At 37.8% G+C, this 22,224-nt stretch overlaps 2 protein-coding genes across 3 annotated transcripts in view; one reads left to right on the top strand and one right to left on the bottom strand.

Moving 5' to 3' along the window:
• form3 (FH2 domain-containing protein formin 3) overlaps positions 1-19,611 on the top strand; it is a 44,342-nt gene extending 24,731 nt beyond the window's left edge. Inside the window, exons 3-24 of one of the 2 annotated variants that reach the window (XM_013318046.1) lie at positions 10,051-10,167; positions 10,327-10,407; positions 10,487-10,646; positions 10,825-10,858; positions 12,438-12,576; positions 13,034-13,213; positions 13,354-13,489; positions 13,574-13,785; positions 13,910-14,014; positions 14,102-14,262; positions 14,446-14,634; positions 14,709-14,835; positions 14,931-15,083; positions 15,178-15,375; positions 15,458-15,580; positions 15,667-15,799; positions 15,957-16,085; positions 16,365-16,502; positions 16,614-16,815; positions 16,952-17,133; positions 17,218-17,334; positions 17,457-19,611. In XM_013318046.1, the coding sequence (XP_013173500.1) occupies positions 10,066-10,167; positions 10,327-10,407; positions 10,487-10,646; positions 10,825-10,858; positions 12,438-12,576; positions 13,034-13,213; positions 13,354-13,489; positions 13,574-13,785; positions 13,910-14,014; positions 14,102-14,262; positions 14,446-14,634; positions 14,709-14,835; positions 14,931-15,083; positions 15,178-15,375; positions 15,458-15,580; positions 15,667-15,799; positions 15,957-16,085; positions 16,365-16,502; positions 16,614-16,815; positions 16,952-17,133; positions 17,218-17,334; positions 17,457-18,883 (4,428 nt within the window). In that variant the 5' untranslated portion in view covers positions 10,051-10,065 and the 3' untranslated portion in view covers positions 18,884-19,611. Of the gene's footprint in view, positions 1-10,050; positions 10,168-10,326; positions 10,408-10,486; positions 10,647-10,824; positions 10,859-12,437; positions 12,577-13,033; positions 13,214-13,353; positions 13,490-13,573; positions 13,786-13,909; positions 14,015-14,101; positions 14,263-14,445; positions 14,635-14,708; positions 14,836-14,930; positions 15,084-15,177; positions 15,376-15,457; positions 15,581-15,666; positions 15,800-15,956; positions 16,086-16,349; positions 16,503-16,613; positions 16,816-16,951; positions 17,134-17,217; positions 17,335-17,456 lie in introns of both variants that reach the window. The other variant, XM_013318045.1, reaches the window with a different exon arrangement.
• Positions 19,612-19,866: 255 nt separating this feature from the next.
• LOC106121991 (uncharacterized) lies at positions 19,867-21,978 on the bottom strand. Its single transcript, XM_013317833.1, has 6 exons — positions 21,844-21,978; positions 21,161-21,644; positions 20,722-20,990; positions 20,328-20,542; positions 20,111-20,222; positions 19,867-20,036 (listed from the first exon to the last, which is right to left on the bottom strand). The coding sequence occupies exons 1-6, from the start codon at positions 21,919-21,921 to the stop codon at positions 19,920-19,922; spliced, it is 1,275 nt and encodes a 424-aa protein (XP_013173287.1). The 5' UTR covers positions 21,922-21,978; the 3' UTR covers positions 19,867-19,919.
• Positions 21,979-22,224: the final 246 nt, after the last annotated feature.

The following is a 22,224-nucleotide window of genomic DNA, read 5'->3' as shown; positions in this document are numbered from 1 at the left end:
AGTGTACCAAATTAACGTAGAAATAATAATGGAATATATGCATACTAGTTATGTAGATTCGGATATAACGGCTGATAGAGATGTATGGAGGAGTAGTACATACTGTGCCAACCCTCGACAGGGATAAGGGCAGATTGATGATGATGATGATGATGGTGTATACTAATGGATCAAATATTTTTTTAACGTCAAGGGTGTCTTACTAATTTATAATCATTGTTAATATATTCATACGAGTTGATAAAGCAATACAAATATGCTCGTAAACAAAGCCATTAACGTGCATTAGTTAATAATTAACTTCGCAATTAAAAAGAACCATCATAGAAAATACAAGTCGACATTTTTATACCATACTTGCTGTCATAGCTGACAATCATCTACAAATGAGAAGCATTTGTCGTTTATCCATCGCTTAATGCGGCAACACTCGTAAAAGGCAAATCGGCGGCCATGCGTTTGAACGCAAGGTTTCTGCAAATATGTTCAGTGTTCCACATATGGGCCACGGCCCTATATGGTCACCATGTTGCTTCCTAGATATTATTGCGCCTAGATTGCAAGACAAAGGCCCTATTCGAATGCCCTCTGACGGAAATTAATTAAAGTTCTTTTTTAAATGTGGTGTCGGATGCCGGCCATGTTTATGTCGTATGCCCTAACGAGCGAGACTCGTGGATGGAATGTATGACTTATTATCAGATAATTGTGATACCATTACCAGTTCCAGTTTATATAAAGCTTATTAATTTTATTTTTCTTACAAGATATTTTATTAATAATAACATTTTTCACATGACAATCTGATATTGATGAAATCCGCAAAAAAAAATTGTCTTGTCAAAAGCTTCTTTAAATGTTACCAAAAAGTTATATTTCTTAAGTTTTTGAAGAGTTGTTTAAAATAATCGTACTGTTAAAATAATCCTTGTTATCCTTTGTCTATTTATTTCCTTGATTTTTAATCATTTACATTATTAATCATTTGCAGTGATCTGTATGGAAAATTACCTCACGTTTTACAATCTGTGTTTATTTATACATTAAATGATAGATACCTAGTAAACGATTATAGTATATATTAGCTGTCACCCGCGACACCGTCCACGCGGAATTAAAAAAAAAACAGTAGCCTATGTTCTTCCAGACTATGTTCTGTATCTATGCCAAATGTCCTCGAGTTCCATTCAGCCGATCTGGAGATACCTTCAAACAAACATCCATCCATACATCTAAATATTCGCATTTATAATATTAATATGATATACGTAAGTATTATCTCAAATACATACCAATTACCTATAGTACAATCATTGAGATAGTTTACTAATTTCTTTTATTTACGTAATTGGACTTGGATTAGTTTACTTCAAACGACACATTTATGCATATTTGTCTACATTGCTATTTCCAAAACTTATTTTGCTAAACGTTGCTTGAATGTCTCAATTAAATATCAGTCAGCTGTCGTCACAGTCAGCTAAGACGTCATACAGTGGTCCTGTCTGTCTGTACGTTATAACTTTATTATTATAGTTATAGGTCATTGCTACGTCCGCTGTCGACGGACGATCGAGTGGCCACATCCGTCAGAACTAGGGTTCGCAGTGTTTAATAATTCTGACCAATCTAATTGCAAGGGCTGGTATTAACAAGTACGAATGTAGGTGCAACGTAACAATATTCAAACTAGAGAGAGAGTTTTAGTGACAATGTACTTCTTTAGTTCAACCTGGACTACAACAACTACATACAACCCTTTACAGTAATAATCTTGGGAGAGATCTTTTGATGTTCAGATAAAATATTGCAATAAATTTAAAAGTATTATTTTTTTTTCGCAAAAATGAAATCGAACTGTCGTTACATTTAACCAGTCTCTAAGATTTTTCTCGTGTTTTATATAAATTTATTATACTATAAGAAGAATATAGAACGAATATTTTAAATCCAATGAAACTCCTCCGTGATTTCTCAGAAGCCAAGCTAGTTAGTGACCAGTCCTGATTTTTAATTCGTTACGTGGACAGTTGCTCGTTATTTTGTGTCAGCCCTATCATGTGTCATTCGCATGGGACAATGGGTCGTTGTGGCCATGTATGGTGCCCGTTAACCTGCCATAATCCGGCACGTCATGCGTCATACTAAACAGTGTTAGGGTTGCCTACACTATTAATATCAAGACATAATTAACTTCGGAAGTATGTACTAATTAATTTATTCGTAATATAAATTAATTCACAAACAATACTTTTGCAAATAAATGCATCAAAAAAAACCAGACCAAATTTAATCTATAGTAAGTCTAGAAAGGTACTTTTAGTTAGATTTTGAATAATTTGGTCATCAGTAAAGGTGCTAAATATATTACATACTATTCTTATATGTGTGTACGCTTAGGATACACACATGAGCAATCAGCGTAACAAGTTAAGGCCTTATGAATCGATAAACCGTATAAATAAACTTCATTACCGCACCGCACCGTATGCTTCCGTAAGGAGTCGACTATGTTGCATTCGCGGAAGCGGATGTCGGATTTTATAGGATTAACGGATTTATTTTAAAATGAATGAAACTATTGAACTGAAATTATTTGTATTAGTGAATTACTTTACAAGATAAATACTATTTTTTTTTTACAATTTCAAAATTTGCTACTCAAAATAACTTTCTAATAAAATCGATGAGACAAAATATTAAAGTTGTTCATTATCATACGCACGTTTTAGTTCGTTTATGGTAATTAATTTAAAAGACTTTATTAAGTCTGCGGCCAAACAAGGATAATAAGGTTCAACGAATTTTAAATTCTTTTCCTTTTGAATTTTTTACTTCTTACGTCAATGAATCTTATTGACCTAACATCATCGTTTACGTAATAGATTTATACGATTTACTGAAGCCAATTTCTTATAACAGCTTCTTACAAAAGTAGAATAAAGAAGAACAACTAATCTAACTACATTAAACAACTACTGTTGTAAATTTTTCTTATGTCTATTGTTTTTTTTTTCTATTATTGCAGCCAAAACTATGTGACAATTAAGATTACTAAGCAAAATAAATAAACGGATCACTGCTTGTTTTCCCGCTGCCACTCAAGCGCTATGTGTGCGGCGTGTTGCATCGGCGTGGCGGCAGAGACCTTGGCGACCGGTTGCTTACGCAACAGCCGATGTCGCGCAGCCTAGTTCCGAACCTTCCCCCGCTATTGCAAGATTCAAACTTTACAGCGCGGTTAGCTGCGATCGCATGTCAGCGCTAGCCCCACTTCGGGTGAATGAAACGCGCAGGGGTGTGCGCCGGCTCACATCCTTTTAAACCCAATAAACTCCTTTGTGTCTTAGCAGCCATTAAGTTTGAATGGCAATATAAAAAGCTATGTCGCTAATTTACTACAGGCTACTTAATCTGAGATTCATGTTACATAGATATAATTATAGCATAATATATTAGTATTATGACAATACACTGCCGCATTATGAATGTACAGGGTGTTTTTTTAAAGAAATAATTAACGTTGTGTTATTTGTTATTCTTTCTACATTTTAATGCTGAGCAAAAATCCTGAGCAAACAAAACTATTTTAGAACCGCGTGTAAAGCTTGAGTAATGTGTAAACTTGGTAAAACCTCCTGATAACGTTAGACATACAAAGAAAAAGAGGTTACACACTTGAGTCACTCATATAATCATTCCTTAGTTGTAGAAAGTAAAATGATAATCCCTGAGTACTTATCGCAAACGCTACCAACAAATTTATAAAACAAATGACAAAATAACTTTGAACACGTTCTGTAACAAATGTTAAACTTCACTATTGTTGTTATATTAACATTTATAACTGTTTGTTGAAAATTAAACAAATGACTGCCTAAACGAGTAGTTTCCCGCGACACTAAAATATAGTTGTCAAACAGCATGATACGTCAACAAAGTGACGTCACAGACAAATGATACAGAGGTCAATGACCGCAGTGTCGGCAAAAAGTCTACAAATAGCTTTGATTGTGCCGACATCCAATGTGATATTAAATCCTCAGTTGAAATGGTTATTAACCATTAAACCGTAACATCTGTGGTATAGTAGATCAATTTCACAATAAAGCAAAACAAATTTAACAGACCGCGCCCATCAAAACCTTCTAATTTTCAGATTATTCTGTCGAGGCATTTAATAAAGATCCAAATGTATAAAGCACATATAATACTAGTTAAATTAAAAATTAAACGTCCGTAAAGTCATAAATAACAAGATCAAGTAATATTTTTTAACCCGTTTTTAAAAAGGAGGAGATTCTCAATTCCTCTGCACATTTTCTATACCTACGTGTGTTTCGTATTGTTTTGTGAGCATTTGAATAGGTCGTGAGATAACGTCGAGCAAATCTCTATATAGAGCTGAGTTCTTGCAAAAGGCATTGTTTACGGAATTGGATGTCCTAGTCCTAGACAAAGCAAGTAACTAGGGCAACCATATCGAACAGTGGCCCCAGTATGAATATTTGTGACAATCGCCATTGTTTCGTTGTCGACTAAATTTGTATTACGACAAAAATCTCATACTAATTTTAACATAATTAACGATGACAATACGAAGGAAAAAGTGCTTCTTTCGTGAATTTGCATTTTTTAAATTCCCGATCTGTCCCGGACCAACAATTTTTAAAAATTCAAATGTAGAATACCTCAGAAGCTTACTACTTAACAAAACCAGGAAGATGGAATTTTATGGGAATTAAGTAAAGCCAGAAATAATTGTATTTATGGTAACCCTAGTTTACTTGGGCGAGTGGTGAAAGTGACCTAAGTTGACTTCGACCTCTGACCGCTTACTTAGCGCAGGACTTATGCGGAAGTTAACAACATAAACAATGCCTACTGACTTCACACCACTTATCTGCTCTTGTTATGGCCTCCGCTAACCATAAACTGTTGATACAGACCAACTATCTACGATATGAATTACAGTAATTTTTTGGAAATATTTTTATTTCGTGATTCTATAAAAATGAGAAATGTCATTAAATAATGATAGACAATTAAAGCCATCTTCAATCATATAACTTTACAAGAAGTAAACCACGAACTTAGTGAGTTGAACGTAATAAGTTTAAAATATGTATGGTGCAAAGACACAAGTGATCAGGAATTTTTAATTATCTCTATGAAACGCGATAAAATCCGTAAAATTAGTTTTACACAAGTTATCAATAGAGAGAGGTTATTTATTTGCGATGTCAAAACATCTGTTATAGCTTATTGTGTTGCTTTTGTTTAGCGATAGAGGTCGCTTGTGTAACGTTTTATATGTTTAGTAAGTTTAATTTTATAAAACATCAATAGGAATAATTATTTGAACTATGAATATAACATCATTTCATAATATGCAAGTTTTCACGGATATTCCGGCAGTGAAAAGTCACGAAAGTAAACTAAAGTTCTCTTGATAGAAAGAAAGGTAGAAAAGGAAAGTAAACTTCTTTCTATGACAATGTTATAAAGAAACTAAATAGTCTGTAAACGTATCTCCTGATCTCATACAATGCAAGTGCCACACGCACGGCGCGGTGCGTTCGCAGCACGGCTGTGTGGCTTCTTTTATTTGCTTTCACCTAACAAAGCGTTAAATTAAACATATGTCCCAACTAGATAATAGAATGTTCTAATTGTTTATTTTTTTATTCTATCCATTATTTCGTTTCTAGATGTATATTTCGACCTATAAATTATTATTAAACTGTTCTTACTAATATTATAATGTGAAAGTTTAAATGAGTGGATGTATGGATGTTTGATACAAGGTATCTCCGGAACTGTTCAACGGATTTTGTTTAATTCCGCGTGGACAGAGTCACGGGCAACAACTAGTTATGTATGAAAATATTTTATACTTATTCTTTTCCCATTAAGAATCTGTAGGGTTGCAAAAATGTTTCCTTTGTAACTTATGTATCCTTTTTGTCGTAACCTTGTAAAATGTGCATTAAAATGACCAAAATAAAACTACAATTAAATCAATGAATTACTTTTATTACATTGAGCGTTCAATGTAATGCAATGTCATGTCTCACATAACTTCAAGTGTGAACGTGAAATTCTTAATATAGATACGAAATTATTAAAACAATTTAATATATATAAAATCAGTACAAATCGGTCACTGTATTTTGTAAATAATTAAAGATGGAAAAACTACTGTTACGCGAAAAGTACTGTTTTTTACTGTAGTACAGTTTTTACCTGATATTATACAAAAAGAGAGAATTGACTTAGTTTACTTCTTGTAATAAACCTATATAACCGATAAATACATCGCTGTCCCTTGGACTCTCGCTTATCCAGGAACGACTGGGTTGAGCCAAGATTTATTAGTAAATATAAGAAAACCATCAGTATTTCTTATGATTTACGCGTTTTTTACACAAAAAATATTACCCGTGTTATAATTTCTTTCTCCAAACTTAAAAAAAAAAAAACATTAATTAAACAAAATGTAGAGAAGAATAATCTTTGAAATTAAAGCTGAACAGGATGTGATTTGATTTTTTTACAAGTGAAATCGAGAAGTATATTTATCGATAGTTGAATCTAAAACACATTGCGGCCGTCAGCAAGTGCGAGTACTGAGTGACCGATGCAAAATAAGGACGGCAGTGGAACCGGACGACCTGACCAAATAGGGGGGGCCTCGGGGGAAGGTTCCGCCGCCACTTGCACGTAATTAGGGGTCAAGTCGATGTTTTTATACAAACCTACTTAAGTACGTTTTAAAGCTCAACAAGTTATGTATTTTTCCACTTTATAAACTAAAAAAAATATGTTTTAAGACTTGCGAATGCTTTAAGCAAGAGGGTTATCAAAATGTATGAAAATTTAGGACTTTGTACTAACTTTTATTTCGTATGGCGAAGGAAAACATCCTGATTAACAAACATGTTGATGATGAAGTCTTCAGACTAACTCAAGCACTGTTTATTGAATAACTAACGGTTGACCTATCTGATATTGAGAGTATTTTGATGAATTAATAAAATATTTTTTTTTCTGATAACATGACCTCTTCAACTGACATAGTAATCTTTATAATCCAACGATAAGTTGATACGATGCGGAAGCGAGTTAAATCTTAGCTAACATATTGGTTCAATGTCAATGTCCGGATTCGAACATAGGACCTCAGTGTGCAATGTACCGGACACATACACAGCGCTGCCGAGGTCGTCGCGTGGGAGATTAACTAATCCACTGGTACTTATAACTTGTTATTATTGTGTTAAAAAGGTTTTAGTTAATTAAAGAAGTTAAAAATAATCTGTATTCAAAGAAATATAAAGATACTAAAGTGTTATACACACGGTACATAAATACCAAAATATTTCGCTAATAAACAAATCATTATCTTCAAAAAAAATTATTTAAGAATCAAAAAATAAATTTTCTTACCCATTATTTACATTTATTATTTAGTTAAATGAAATATACAAAATAATAAAAGAGATTAAGAATAGATATCACGTAACCTGTAGTCACACTACGTAGCAATTCAATCCGACGAAACATTGTCGTGTGGGCGAACTACATCTGTTAAAGATTTTTTTTTCAACAATTTTGTATCACAGCTCAATTAAGATGTGACCATATAGAGAACTATCGTAAATCTATACTGACAATTAAATTAAGTAAAAAAAAAAGAATTAATTGCTTGAAAAATAAAACAAATAATTGTAGTAGTAGTTACATAAGAAACAATTGATTTAAGTTTAAAAACATTAGAATAAATATATGGCGTGTAAATAAGATTTAGGGTACATAATATTAACCCTATTTATTTCAAATAACATGACACGAATAGATAAGTTAAGTGATTTAAAGATTAAAAACAAATTCAGAAATTTGGCAAAGCAAATGTTATATTGCTTTTGGCTAATTTCTATACAATTTTTGAAGTCGAGAATATATAAAATTTACACTTATCAAAGATGATACGTTAGTTAATTTGTTTTAAACCGTCCTATCGAGCGTTTCTTAATAATTAATGCTATGATCTGCTTCTTAGAAGTACTCTCCAAAAACATCGTCATCTTTCCAATGATCCAGCCACTTATTCGTGCAGATAAAGCGTAAACAAAGATTATCAAATATTGTTTAAGAATTAATATTTGTTTATAATTTCAAACACATTGTTGTAAGTTATATTATACAAAATGGAAGGAATGCTCTCCTTTTTTAATTTGTAATATTTTGTATTACAATTTAAAATTAGTATTATAATAAGCAAATAGCCGACAAATCCTAACAATGTAGATCGTTTAAGTTCATTCAGCAGACAAACGCGTGGGCGGCCGCCCAGCCTGGTGTGCTGTGGTACAAGTGACGAGCGACACGCAGACATAAATAAATATTAATTAAGATTATTCTCATCTACTTAGTATCGAGGAGAAATGTTCTTTCTTAGTTAGAAAAGAAGCGATACTCTTTCATTTCGAGATGATACAATATTTAAACTTTCAGTTTATTTATTTTATTCCGAGATCTTAAGAAAAAAAATAGATTATATAGAAAACGACAAGTTTACCTTTCACGTTTTAATGTAATTTGATATGGAGGTCTTTCAGGTACGTGTAATAAAAACGTCAAGATCCTATTTTTATATGTTAAGATAAATATTTTTAAAATATTTAAGCTAACATACATAACAAAGGCAATTTTACTTCATCAATTATTGATTGTCATGTCTGGTAGTGGTCATTTCTCTATTTTTCGTTTCTCATTTAGTATGATAAAAAATAATTATAAAAAAATCTGTAAGCTTATACCTTATACCACATTGGAAATATTTGTCTTGCTATGCGGCTTGCATTGCGCGTGCGCGGTGAGGCCGCCCGGTGACAGACCTGCACCGGCTACTGGCAAAGGCTAAGATGACATTTTAGAAATTCCATACGCCTGTAACACTTTTACACGAAGGTAGACCAGTGAGATAGAGCAATAGATATCGCAGTACTGCTAAAAATCTCACTTGATTTGGCTGCTATTATCGAATACAAGACTGTTAATTATTGAAATAAACTATTTTAAACTAACAAATCCCAAATAAATTCTCGTGTCAACGATACTGTAGAAAACGATACGATACGATAGAAAAAAAAGAATTATTAAGAATAACAATAAAATTACAAAATTTCATTCTGTAGTCAGTTAATAAAAGTGTATTTCGCATAATGTTTCGAAAACCGGTATACTTAAATAAATTGTATTGCCCCGTTTAAATTTGATAATATTATTGAACTTTTTTTATTCGTAACGACTTTAGTGCTTGTTGATGATGACTCACAGGCGCGGGCGCTGTCGCGTCATATTAAACTCAAGCAATTGCCCGCGACTTCACCTGTGAGAAATTAAAAAAATCTCGTGATAAATTTTGCCTATATCACCCGGGGATAAACTAGCTTCCCAAGAACGTACGAATCAAATTTCTAACAAACGAAATTCAATGCAAACGAACAAATAAACAATTAAACTTTTCCTCTTCATAATTTTAGTATAGATAAAGGTTTGAACTGGTCGATCGCATCTGCCCTGCCCGCGTCCGTTTTCAACCTGAACAAGCGCTTCAACTAAATCGAATTTTTGTTTTAGTAATAATATAATAATATTGTCGATTAGGTGACTAATATTCTGTGACACATTTTTTTACTTTTTTGTAAATTGAAAATCAGGTTTGTAATTTAAAAAAAAAAAAAAATGATATGACCACTGCTCTTTTATTTTTAATTAGGTATGGAAACTTTTTACTTGACGTAAATCCACAACATCTGAAACAATTGAAACAGTTCTATATTAAATATTAGTTAAGATCGAGAAGTGAAAATTTATTCCTGTGTTCTTTGCGTCAGCATGGTGACTGACAAGGTTAGGTAAGAACCACCATAAATGACCCTTTACTCAACTGTTGCCAAACTTCAGTAGCGATTATATAGAGTGTACCAAACAACTTTTGTAGTGGGCTATACATAATTTAATAGAGTATGTGTTTGTGTGTAGGGGCTGGCCTGTGCCATGGAGAGTCGCGTGGGGCTGGACTACATTGTTGAGCACGCGGAGTACGCGGGCAAGCTCGCCGCCGCGCTCACCTCGCCCGCCGCACCCGTTAAGAAACAGGTCAACTTTACTTATTATACTTTCAACTTGCAAATAATTACTAAATAAAAGGCACATAATGTTATAACACAAAATTAAGAAAAATCGTGTAAGATAAAAGGTTGTTTGTTAATTTTTTAACTAGATGGCGCTGATAAAATTGTGTGGTTTTCTTTACAGGTGTTCGAGCTTCTGTCGGCGCTGTGTGTCTACAACGCCGATGGCTACGCCAGAGCAGTTGACACACTCGATCGATACAAGGTTTTATTTTACAATAATGCCGTAAATTATACAGTTATGTCCCATATTTTGAATTAAAACATTACTTGCTATATTGTAGATATTAAAAGGAGATCGGTACCGACTGAACGTAGTGGTAGAGGAGCTAAAGAATGCTACCACCACCGACTACAAAACTGCGCTGGTAGCCTTCATCAACTGTCTCATAATCTCCGCGCCACGCCTGCCCGACAGGATACGGGTCAGAAACGAATTCATTGGTAAGTAAAGTATTTCCGGTCAACAAAGCATCTGCAATTTGTCGTGAAACATGTCACCCTGTACAGAGACAATTAAGTGTTTCAAATAATAAATATAGGTAATGATAGAACTAAAAAGTAATAATCCCTTTCTCGTTAAAGATGTCTTTGTTAATATTTTCAAACGTATTTTTTTCAGGACTTGGTCTACTACCAACATTAAGCAATTTACGGTGAGTGTTATTTCGAATGTTTGTATAAAAATCACAAAGGTTTGCGAATTTAAATTAGATGATTTAATTTAGGATCAATTTAACATTTCAAACTGGTTACACTGTATCTTAAACACAAAATGGAGCGCGGAGGTCAACAGCCAAGGAGTTATAAATATTTTATTGTTAAGGGAGTTCAGTATCGATTAATCCCAGACAGGATGACGAAAAAAGACTAAACTCGTGTTAATTGTCTTATTTTATTTGTAAAAGTTTGTATAAATTGCTATATTTTAGTAGATTTATATCATATTTCGGCAAAATTAAGTTTCGCTGATAAAATATTTATACTTTTAACGATAGTGAACTAAACCTCATCTAGCTATCACCTCTATATTTCTATCGTTTGTAATCAAAGTTAAATTATTCTATTAAAATATCTATTATTATAAAACATATATAAATATGTAAAACGAATATAATAATCGTATATCGTATGGACAGGTCGCCTTTTACTTTCGGAAACGAGCCGTGTGCAATGAATACGGTTCTAAAACGACAAAGATGGCGGCCGGCGTGGGCGCTCCGTGCGCGCCAAACATGGCGCCTCGTCGCCGGAAAGAATGAATAATATTGCACTCTTATACCTTTGTTTCCTTTTGTCATTTATGCAAAAATATTAATTTTTTAAATTTGTGTAGGCCGTGAAAATATTAGAAAGCTCAAGTTTTACGTAAACACATAATTCTATGCGATAGTTTGAAAGAGCGGGCGTTTATTTGAAATTTCTGTACCTCAAATACAAATCTATGTATTAATTTGTAAGATAAACCAATTATTTTTTTAATTATTGTTATCAATTACCTTTAAATAAATATATATATGTTTACAGTTGTTTTAAGTAGTTCTATAAAAAAAAAACAGAATTTATAAACGAATTCGCAGATCATTATGATCTTACGAACAGGTTATTTCCACAATTAAATTCTTGTCTCAACTTCTAATTAAGGCCACGAGCTTGTGATATATTGCAGCTATAACTCCGCAACCTAATAAATATGTTAAGAACCGGACATTTACAATTCTAATTGCAATTTGATACACCCTTACTGTTGCCACAGAGTAATCGAGTAGATCGAAATAGAACAACATACACAAACTTTACAATTTTATTTGAACCTTTGCTATTCGCTTGACGAAGAGAAACTTAGGATGAGCGATTCTTATTTCTTTCATAATTTTCTTTACTATTTATTGATTATTCTTGATTACTATCATTTTTACATCCCACTTGCAGCTCCTTCTCCCAAATGCGGATTCAGTAAGCGTAAATTTTAATTTTTATAAAACTCAAATCTAATTTCTTTAGATTTCCATCTCTGCAATTGATGTCTATAATTTCAATAGGATTTTGTCAATTCGCAAATTTTAACCACTTAGATTATTCCATTCATGTATCAACCCTAAAGGCGGTGGGCGAATCTCAATTACTAAATGACTGCACTGGTTCGTACTAAATTGTTTCAGAGTTGATTTAGCTCAGTATCGTAGGACTATGGTAGGTTGGAAACATGCTTTTCATGTGCTACCCTGTGTACAGACATGAGGCGGGGAGTCATCCGGACCTTGGGGTCCAGCTGGACGTGTTCGAGGAACAGAGGGAGAGCGACGAGGCGCAGGGCCCTGGAGGAATCAATCTTAACTCACACCTCGATGTCTTCTACGCTATCCTCAAACAAGTAAGTTGAATTCAATCATCTAATTGACCTCCAAGATCTCCACCTGTCTCGTAGTTTCCTAGATTTTTCCTTTTAATTCCAGATTAATTGTATTATAATAAGTTTCGCACATTTTTATTAAATTATATTACTAATACATCTTAAGGATGTATTTAATAGAAATTGTGTGATTTCCGCAATTTGCACTTTGCATTAGAAGCAGCTTGCATCTCGATGTCTCGCGTCATCAGTGCAAATAGATAATATCCTCTTTAACTCTCCGTTGTTTGTATTATAGTCGCAAACTTTCAAAAATTGGAAGAGATTATTTTACTAATACTAATGCATAAGAGAGATTTATTAAAATACATTCGAGTCTTATTTTTGTCAAAATTCCGATGAAACGAATCGGATCTTAGACTATTTTCTTCAACGCGGTTATACTATTTATCCATGTTCATTGAATTGAATCTCTCAGGTCTCAGACACTCCACAAGAGATCCCGTTCCTGAGCATCCTGCAGCACTTGTTGCGGATAGACCCGAAGGAGCCGGTGAGCGACATCGTGTGGGACACGGCGGAGACGCTGGTGCACCGCGCCACACTGCTAGAGACCAGGGAAGACGCTGCCAAGTTATTGAGAGCGCCTAGTGTGCAAGTGAGTCACTTCCAGGTTTCACACCTGCGGGTAGAACCAAAGAACTCTAAGTAATGAGGAAACATTGAAGATGTTACAAGAAACGAACGGGAAAGTAATGGTTTTAACATTTTGTTGACAGAAATAAGTTTGTTTTCCAGGCCAAAGTAGGATGTATGTGCCAGCATCGGGATACAACGAGCGCAGGCCGCAAGCAGAGCTTGCAGCGCGCGCTCTCACCACCGCCCCCTCCGCCTCCCGCACCCGCACCTCCTGCGCCACCGGCGCCACCCCTTGGTAAATAGAAGTCGAAATCCAACTACTATATATGTTATTTTGTCGTAGATTAATTATCAGTGAGTATTTCTCCTTCGCTTGCAGTTCCCATGGCCCCACCGGCGCCCCCTGCGCCTCCCGCGCCTCCACCTCTAGCGCCGAGAGGACCACCCCCGCCTCCACCCCTCGCTGGCAGCGCGCCACTCGCACCCCCTGCGCCCCCACCTGTACCTCTTGAGCGTTTACCGCAACAAGAGACTCCCATACCCAAAACCAAGATGAAGACCATCAACTGGAACAAGATTCCTAACAACAAAGTAAGTGAAAGTATATTTTTCATTCATGTAAAGAAAGAAGAACTTGCGAGATTAGTCTATTGTACATCTGATATTCAGTATTGATTTCGGTAGCTTAAATAATTTCAAAAATTTTATTCATCAGGTAGTCGGTCAGAACAACATTTGGGCTCTAGTCGCTTCCAGTCACAAGCACTCGCCAAAAGCGGAACTCGACTGGAGTGAAATAGAAGGACTCTTTTGTCAACAGGTATTTATCATGTGACAATACTACGTAAGCATCCCCTTCGCCATCAAAACAAAACTGGAAAATATTTAATTCCCATTATGTTTTTAGATCCAACCTACGGGATCAGCAGGGTCTTCTCCGCGGCTTGGTCGAAGCCCCATCTGCGACAGCTCGGGCGAGAGAAAACCGAGGAAGGAATCTTCTGAGATCACACTCCTGGACGGCAAGAGAAGTCTTAACGTCAACATATTCCTCAAGCAGTTCAGAAGGTAAGAGACACAACATTTTACGTTAAAGTTCTTGTCGCTTATTTGCTGATTGTAGAATCAGAAGAATGAGATGAAGTAACAAAAGAATAAAACAGAAACTGGCTCTTTATTCTATGCGCATATATAAATATTTCAAATGATATAGTTCAGTAGCATAATGATTATGGATAATAACTTTTGCAGTTCGAATGAAGACATAATCCAACTTATTAGAGAAGGATCACATGACGACATCGGCACTGAAAAATTGAGAGGCTTATTGAAAATATTACCCGAAATAGACGAGTGTGAGATGCTGAAGGCTTTCACTGGTGACGTCACTAAGTTAGGCAACGCCGAGAAATTCCTTCTTCAACTTATACAGTTACCAAAGTAAGTGTTTACTTAATACTTTTATTATGGGAAAGGATAAGATAGCATACATTTTATAATGGTCTTGGTTTCAGTTACAAGCTTCGCATAGAATGCATGCTCTTAAAAGAAGAGTGGCCATCTACGGCAGGCTATTTGGAAAGTGCCATCAACGCTATTCTAGTCGCTGGAGACGATCTGATGTCTTCGAGAGCTATTCAAGTACGTAAAAATATTTGTAGCTCACCAAAATCGCGTCTACGTAATTAACATGTACGCTTCTGATTCTAATATTTCATGGACATTTGATGATGCAGGAAGTTCTGTACCTGGCGCTAATCGCTGGAAACTTCTTGAATGCGGGTGGGTACGCGGGGGGTGCGGCGGGCGTGCGGCTGGCCTCGTTGCAGAAGCTGTCTGACATCCGTGCCAACCGGCCCGGCATGAACCTGATGCACTACCTGGCCATGGTTAGTTCAATGCACTATACATAACAAACTATGCGACGTCATGCAACTAATTTTTAAACTAATTGAATTCATTTTATTATAATTCGTTTTAAAGCAAGCTGAGAAAAAGAATAAAGAACTAGTACACTTCGCGGACGACATCCATGTGCTTGAAGAAGCGGCCAAGGCCAGCGTGGAGCAGCTTAGCAACGAGATCAAAACCCTGGAGACAAGGATCGGGGGTTTGAAGCGCGACATCCAGCTACCTACTACGCCGCACGACATCAAGGAGCAGATGGGAGACTTTTTACAGGTACGTTTTTCAACAAAAAAGAATGCTGGACTTTCTAGGCCGTCAAAAACTTTCTCACTTTTTATGCTCGATTAACTCTTAGGTTGCAGAAACAGAGGTAGCAGCATTGAACAAAGATCTGGAAGAAGTAGAAAGCCTGAGGAAGCAACTTGCAGAATTCTTCTGTGAAGATCCTGTAGCGTTTAAATTAGAAGATTGTTTCAAGGTGAGTAAGAAATCTGCAAACAATATAATATTTTTGCATTAAAACCTTGCTATCTATTCAATATTCTTTATTTCGTGTCTGCGCAGACGTTCGTGTCGTTCTGCAGCAAATTCCGTGCTGCCGTGGCGGACAATGAGCGGCGGCGGGCGCATGACGAGCAGGCGGCAGCCCGCAGGCGAGCTCGCGATGCCGCAAGGGACGCGCAGCGCACCCGCAATGGTACGCACACATGCTCTGTTTGTCGGACGATTCATACAACAGCTACGAACTCTACACATACACCTGCTTTTCTACTTCTATCGGACAAGAGTGATCTAGAATTTAACCCCGTGCTGCTATATAGTGTATTAAGAAAGTGTGTTGTATGCATTTGTAGCGGGCAGCATGTGCAGTACGCCGGTTTCAGAGTGCGAGTCGCTGATGGAGTCCTTGCTATTGGACATACGCAACGGCCTTGGCCGCCGCTCTTTGCGGCGCCCCAACCACGACCCCTCACCCTCACCAGGTAAAATTCGTCTCACGCCTGACAGTTTGACTCTCGCTACTTTTTAAATCTTTTTGTTTAAACCAAAAGAGATGAAGGGAAAGGAACTTGATTTGCTCGAACCTCTAACCATACGTAACATTCCGTGAAATCGTTGGACCTACTACCCGTACCTGTACCTGTTCTTGTTGATCTCATTATTATTTCATTACAAAATATATTTTTCTAAGTTATGACAGTACTAGTGTTAAGATTCGTGGGTAACTAACGTGTGACAATGATCAGATCCATCGGTTGCAGAGGTAACGCCGACGGGCAGCCTGCGGCGCCGCAGCCGGGCCAGCCCCGCCGGCGACGAGGATGGCCTCATGGAGTTCCTGCGTCACGCTTCGCCCGCCGCCACGGAAGCGCGCGAGCGTACCGCCTGGGGCAGCCTCGGTAACTAGCGCCATTTATAATATTTCGTCGTTATACTTACCGCGTACTTCGAACAAAACAAATGAACATTGTTCTAAGTACTTATTTGACTTTTATTCTTATTTTCTGCAGACCGGTCGTGGTCGCGCCGCAGCACGCCGCGCGCCCGTTTAGAGATCCCGGACAGGGAGAGGGAGCGCGCGCCCTCGCCCGCCTCCCCCGCGCCACCCTCTGCGCCACCCTCTGCGCCGCCCACGCCTGACCCCGCGCAACCGGCACACCCTGCCTATCCCGCCGCGACCTCTGCTGGCACCACGGTGGCTACCAAACCAAAGTAAGTGGTAAACTTTTGTGAAGAAATGAAGTGCACTAGCTCCATTTGATGGGCATGACACAAATTGGTCATATTTGCTATATAGTTAACATATACCATGACGAATGTTGGCTTAAAGTCTCATTTTGAATTACAGAGAGTGGAGGCAGAAGATCGAGTCGTGGCTGCGCGCCAACAGCCAAGAGGAGCGACGGGATGCCGAGCTCCGAGAGCGTGCTCGCCGCTTGCACTCTAATACGCACGCTAACACGCACTCCAGCACGCACACAAACACGCACGCCAGCAACCTCAACAGGCGCTCCTTGGAAAACGACTCCGGTATTTATTTGCTTACACAGTTATAATTTTTTTCCACAAACTATATGCAACTTTGAATTTGTTTAAAATGGCTCAATGGCACAGAGAGCGAACGCAGCACGGCGCTGGAAGCAGTGGCGGAGTGCGGCGGCGAGGCGCGCGACTGGCGGCCTGCCGTGCTGCCTGACTCCGATGTCGTGCGTGCGCTCGAGGCCGTCGAAGGTAACCACAATTCACAATCCACTTTAAAATTAGCCAAAAAGCATTCTTTAGAAAGCGAAATTCTTTATCTTTGCTTTATTACTATGCAAACTAATAAAATGGTACTTCATTTTTATTTTTAGATGTACAACCACCTAAAAAGGACACAAGAGTACCGTGGAGGAAAACGGAAGAAAACGAAGAGATGAGAAGGTTAAGACGTCAACGATCTCGTCCACAAATAGAAGCCCAGGCCCTCGTATCCATTACGGAGGAGGAACGACGGAAGTTGCCTGACATAAAAGTTACGAGTGAAAAGGAGATAAAGCCGAACAGGGCCGACCGACTAGACATCGACTCGGACAACATAGAAACTCCGCCGGCGCTAAGGAAACACTTCACCCCGGTCCCAGATAAGGAACCTTGTCGAAAGTTCCAACCCTTGTCACCTACCAAATCCAACCTGAGCGAGAAGGCTTCTGCCGAAATGAAAGATCTGTGTCAGGAAATTTTGGGAGACGGACAATTTGACAGATTTTCGGCCGCACGAAGAACGAGACGGTTTAAACGAAGCCCCGAAGTCAGCTCCCCCGACGAAGAAAAGAAAGTCATCGAGAGCCCGAAAGAATTGGTTGCGGAAACTCAAGTAATCCGACCGTCAATGTTAGAAGTTCAGGCGTCCTACGCGGTTGACTCTTCGAAAGATGTCGCGAAGCCTATCGAAGAGACCGTCAAGGATGACAAGGAGAACAGACTGAAACGTTGGCAGGACAGATTGAAAAGCCAAAGCACTGACAAAACACCGACCAAAGAAACAAAATCCCTCTCGCACTCAAGGATGAGACGACAGACGTCGATCAACCAGGAAGACGTCCAGAAAGCTATACGGGAACTCAAGTCACCAACTGAGACGCCGACAGGGGTTTGGTCGAGGAGTGGGTACAGGAAGTCGATGAGCGCCAAGGTGGAGAGGGTTCCGGCGCCGCCTTCTGCAGACAGGAACGCAGCCCCGCGGATTCCCAAGGTAAAAAGCGAGCACGAACTCAACGACGAGGGCTTCGAAGAAACGCAGAGCCTGAACTCGGAGAGCGCGTCCCAAGGCGCCTCCTCGGGTTGCAACATTGATTGCGAGTCTCCCATACCCAAGGTAGAGAAGAGTGTCGGTGTTCCAAAGAAAGTTCCCACCAAAGAGACCAAGCCACCGCTGCGGACGCCCATAGACCCCAAACGGAGCTTCGCAAAACGAGCCAGCTCGTTAAGAGTGGAGAGGTCGACATCGAGGGCGTCGCTGCGCAGTTCAAGAAGCTCCCTGAATAGCTCAGCCTCCGTAGCGACTGTGAAGAGGGCGCCGCCGGCGCCGGTAAAGGTGGCGCCCCGACCCGTGCCGAAGCCGGCGCCGCGCACGCCCGCCTCGCGCTCCTCGTCCAGCGGCAGCTCAGTGGGCGCGGCCAGGCCCCCCGTAAAGACCTTGCCTAGGACGTCGGGCTTCATGAGGCCTACGCAGGCCTCGAAGGGGAGAGGAACGCCCGGAGTGACGTCACAACCCAGTGTCAGGGCCAGTGTTAAGTGAACCAAATTGAACTTTGTACAGGAACAGTTTTGTTACTCCTCGTTGTATAAAAGAAGTCAGAAAGTATTAAAGAAAAAATATTAACCGTTAAATTAAAAAAAAAAATATTATTGGAATCTTCAGATAAAGGTGCTAGTAGAATCTCAAAGTCAAACAAATAATCTGAAGTTTTCAATGACTGATTTAATTAGTAATATTAAAGGAATAGATCTGTTATTATAGAATGAAATATTTTTAATGAGTAAAATGCTACAATGTAGACACGATTGAACCCGTACGTTGTTTGTATTTTTAAGAATATCATCGATTTAAAGAAATAAGCTTTACACGTTTATAAATTATTGTGCCACGATTATGTACGGGTAAACTTATATATTTTTTTATTTACTAACAATAAATAATTATTCCCACGGATAAATGTGCTATTTTTACATTTATTTACAGAAAATATAGGAACAAAGCAGATTGAATTAATATTATATTAAAACTTGTTTAAAATATTCATAAACATTAAGCGAAAAAATACGGCTGCAGGTCTCTTATGAAATAGAAAATTCATAAAATTTATCGTAAAGTAGTTTTGTATAGTAAAGATCTGATATCATACATATTGTAATTATGTGTAATAGTCATTTTATACACAATTCGTAAACAATTGTCTCGTCACAAACTATATTTACATCGCATGTTAAAATATAAATTATATAAATGTAAGTTTTAACACAAATCTCTTGTTGTATGTGTTTATTTACTAAACAAAATACAATATAATTTTATACTACACAAGATTGTCATTTTATTTTCCTTTTTTACTTACTGCCAAATACTAACGTTACAACTCAATGAGATTCAAAAATAATACGTATACGTAAGTGTTTACTAGTTTCAGTTTGTCTTTGAAGTAAATTCAAGTATTTAATATATAATATAAAACAGTAAATTGTAAAAATTGCTAAAATAAGTATTAATAATTAATTCTTTATTACTCCATAATCACATTAAATAAATAAGAAAAGAACAACAATAAAGTAAGTGTTCAGAGCAGCCCTCCGTCCACCAGCTCCTGAACAAGATCCGTCATCTTCTTCCTGCAAGCCGCGTTGGATGTCCACACAGGCTTTACACACTCGTGTGACGAGCAAACTTCACTCTCCTGGAAAATTTATATTTTTACTCTCGTGCTCTTCTGCATAGAAATTCAGCATGTTAAAAAAACAAAGAACGTACCTTAGTCTGATAAAGGTTCGGAGCTTCATCACTGTCGCATGTCATGATTGGGTACATGTCCAGAGCGATGCCAAGACCAAACTGACTACAGCGTTTGAACTCATCTTGCACTCTGTATTAACGTTTGTTCGAAAGGATTATTTTAGTCAATTTATTTGTACGAAGAAAAAGGTTTCTTTTACCAGACTATAGATGGCGTTGTATTAAATGTACTAACATTTCGAATAACGCGTCCCTGTTGAGAGTTGTGTGGAAGGAGGAGTCCTCGTCGCTCATGTCCGCGAGGCGGGCGTGCAGTTCGTCCGTGTAGTACTCCAGTAACGAGGGCAGGTGCGCGGCGCGCTGTTCCCGCCCCAGGCACAGGTACATCACGTACACAAGGTCCAGCGCAGGAGACGCATACCGCGCCAGTTGGAAGTCTACCATGTACATCTGGAAATTATTTTTACTCAGATTAATATACAAGCCAGCTCGATAGGTAAACATAGGTATCATGTTTCTTTCTTTTCATCTTCTTAGTTATTAATGTTTAAGTTATTCCAAATATTATACGTGTCGCTAAATACAGATTTTCCTAAAAAGTCTGGAATTTGTAGCCAGAAGAAGTTTACCTCAGCAATATCACCGTTGACAAAGCGAAACAGCAGATTATTGGTCCAGCAGTCTCCATGGCAGATGACAGCGAGGGGTTCCCGAGGCGCCGCAAGCTCCATCATGGTCTGGAAGAAGGTCTCCTCGCTTCCGAACTCGCGAAACTTTTCTAAATAAAGTTCCTTGTCTTCGGAATCCCGGAGTTCCTCTTCTACCATTGCTATTGCGTTCTGAATAGCCTCTGTGTAATAACTTCTATAATAGTCGACGTTTTCCGGTACGAAGAATACTGACAAGGAATTATAAAAATAACTTACTTACTCGTAACTTCAACAGGAGCGTTTGAATCGGAACGAAGCAAAAACTGTCATTTCCAAGCAGTCGGCTACTCATTTGTAGTGATTAGTCTATATAGTCAGAGGGATGATTAAGAAAAGACAGACAAACAAGCGGACTTACCTTCGGATATACCATCCTGTATATTAAGTAATTCATAAAAACCTTCAGGATTGTGGCATTTCATCGCCATCGATAATGCGTGGAAATGTGACAGATGTTTAAGAACAAAGTAACATTGTTCAATAGTCAGCCCTTGTCTTCGATCTGGCATCACAAAACCGAGTTGTTTAAGATCTTTTAGGATAACCAAGTCATTTTGAGCTAAATAGCATTTAGGTATAGCTTTAAATGGATGATTGACCTTGTCCCATTGTGACTGGAACTTGGCTAACGTTGGCCAGATTTTATTATAAAATGCTACTTCATTGCAAAACAGCTCATCACTTTTAAATGCTTCTCTTCTTAAAATACTTTCTGGTAGACATTTGTAGATTATTGAACCTTCCCATGCTTCGGATTCCTCTTCTTTCTTCTTAATTCCTTTCAGGGAAATTCGATATACCATGGAGGTGTAGTTATCGCCTCTTTTTGTCCCTGGTGCACCCTGGAATAAATGAAATCGACAAAAGTGAAAGAACTCCAAAATATATACGGTGGTCAACAAACAAACGGCCAACTGGTTAAGGCCACCATTACCATCACAGGCGATAGTAATTTTAATTCATGCATTCTAATTATGCTATTTTACATTCTTCTCATATTTCCTTGTTTATTGTCGAATGTTCCCTTAGTCCTATACTTACCTCAAATTCTTGAATGTCTACATCAGGGTGGTCTTCTTTAAGGAGGTCTTGTAAAAACTCGAGCGTGATCGTACTCATGGCTGGCCGACAACTGCAGAGGAACCGAGGACTCCAACTGACAGACCTGGGATCGGTTCACGGCAGCGGCGGGAATGCAATACCAGCTCTCATTATCGGCAATTGATACTGACTGCGACCAAACTTATGCCAACATTCCGGACAAAATTTACATTCCATTGTATTGATAATATTCAATACATATGGTAGTAAATATTTTTTGAAATTGTTATACGAGAGATTCGCATTTTAATATATGAATCAATATATTCGCATCATACAGAACAGTGGATTACTTTGAGCATATGCCACAACTTTATTTGT

This window comes from Papilio xuthus, unplaced genomic scaffold (genome assembly GCF_000836235.2).
Source record: "Papilio xuthus unplaced genomic scaffold, Pxut_1.1 DF826933.1, whole genome shotgun sequence".
In the NCBI taxonomy this organism is placed as follows: Eukaryota; Metazoa; Arthropoda; class Insecta; order Lepidoptera; family Papilionidae; genus Papilio; species Papilio xuthus.
This window is presented reverse-complemented; position numbering and strand designations above follow the sequence as displayed.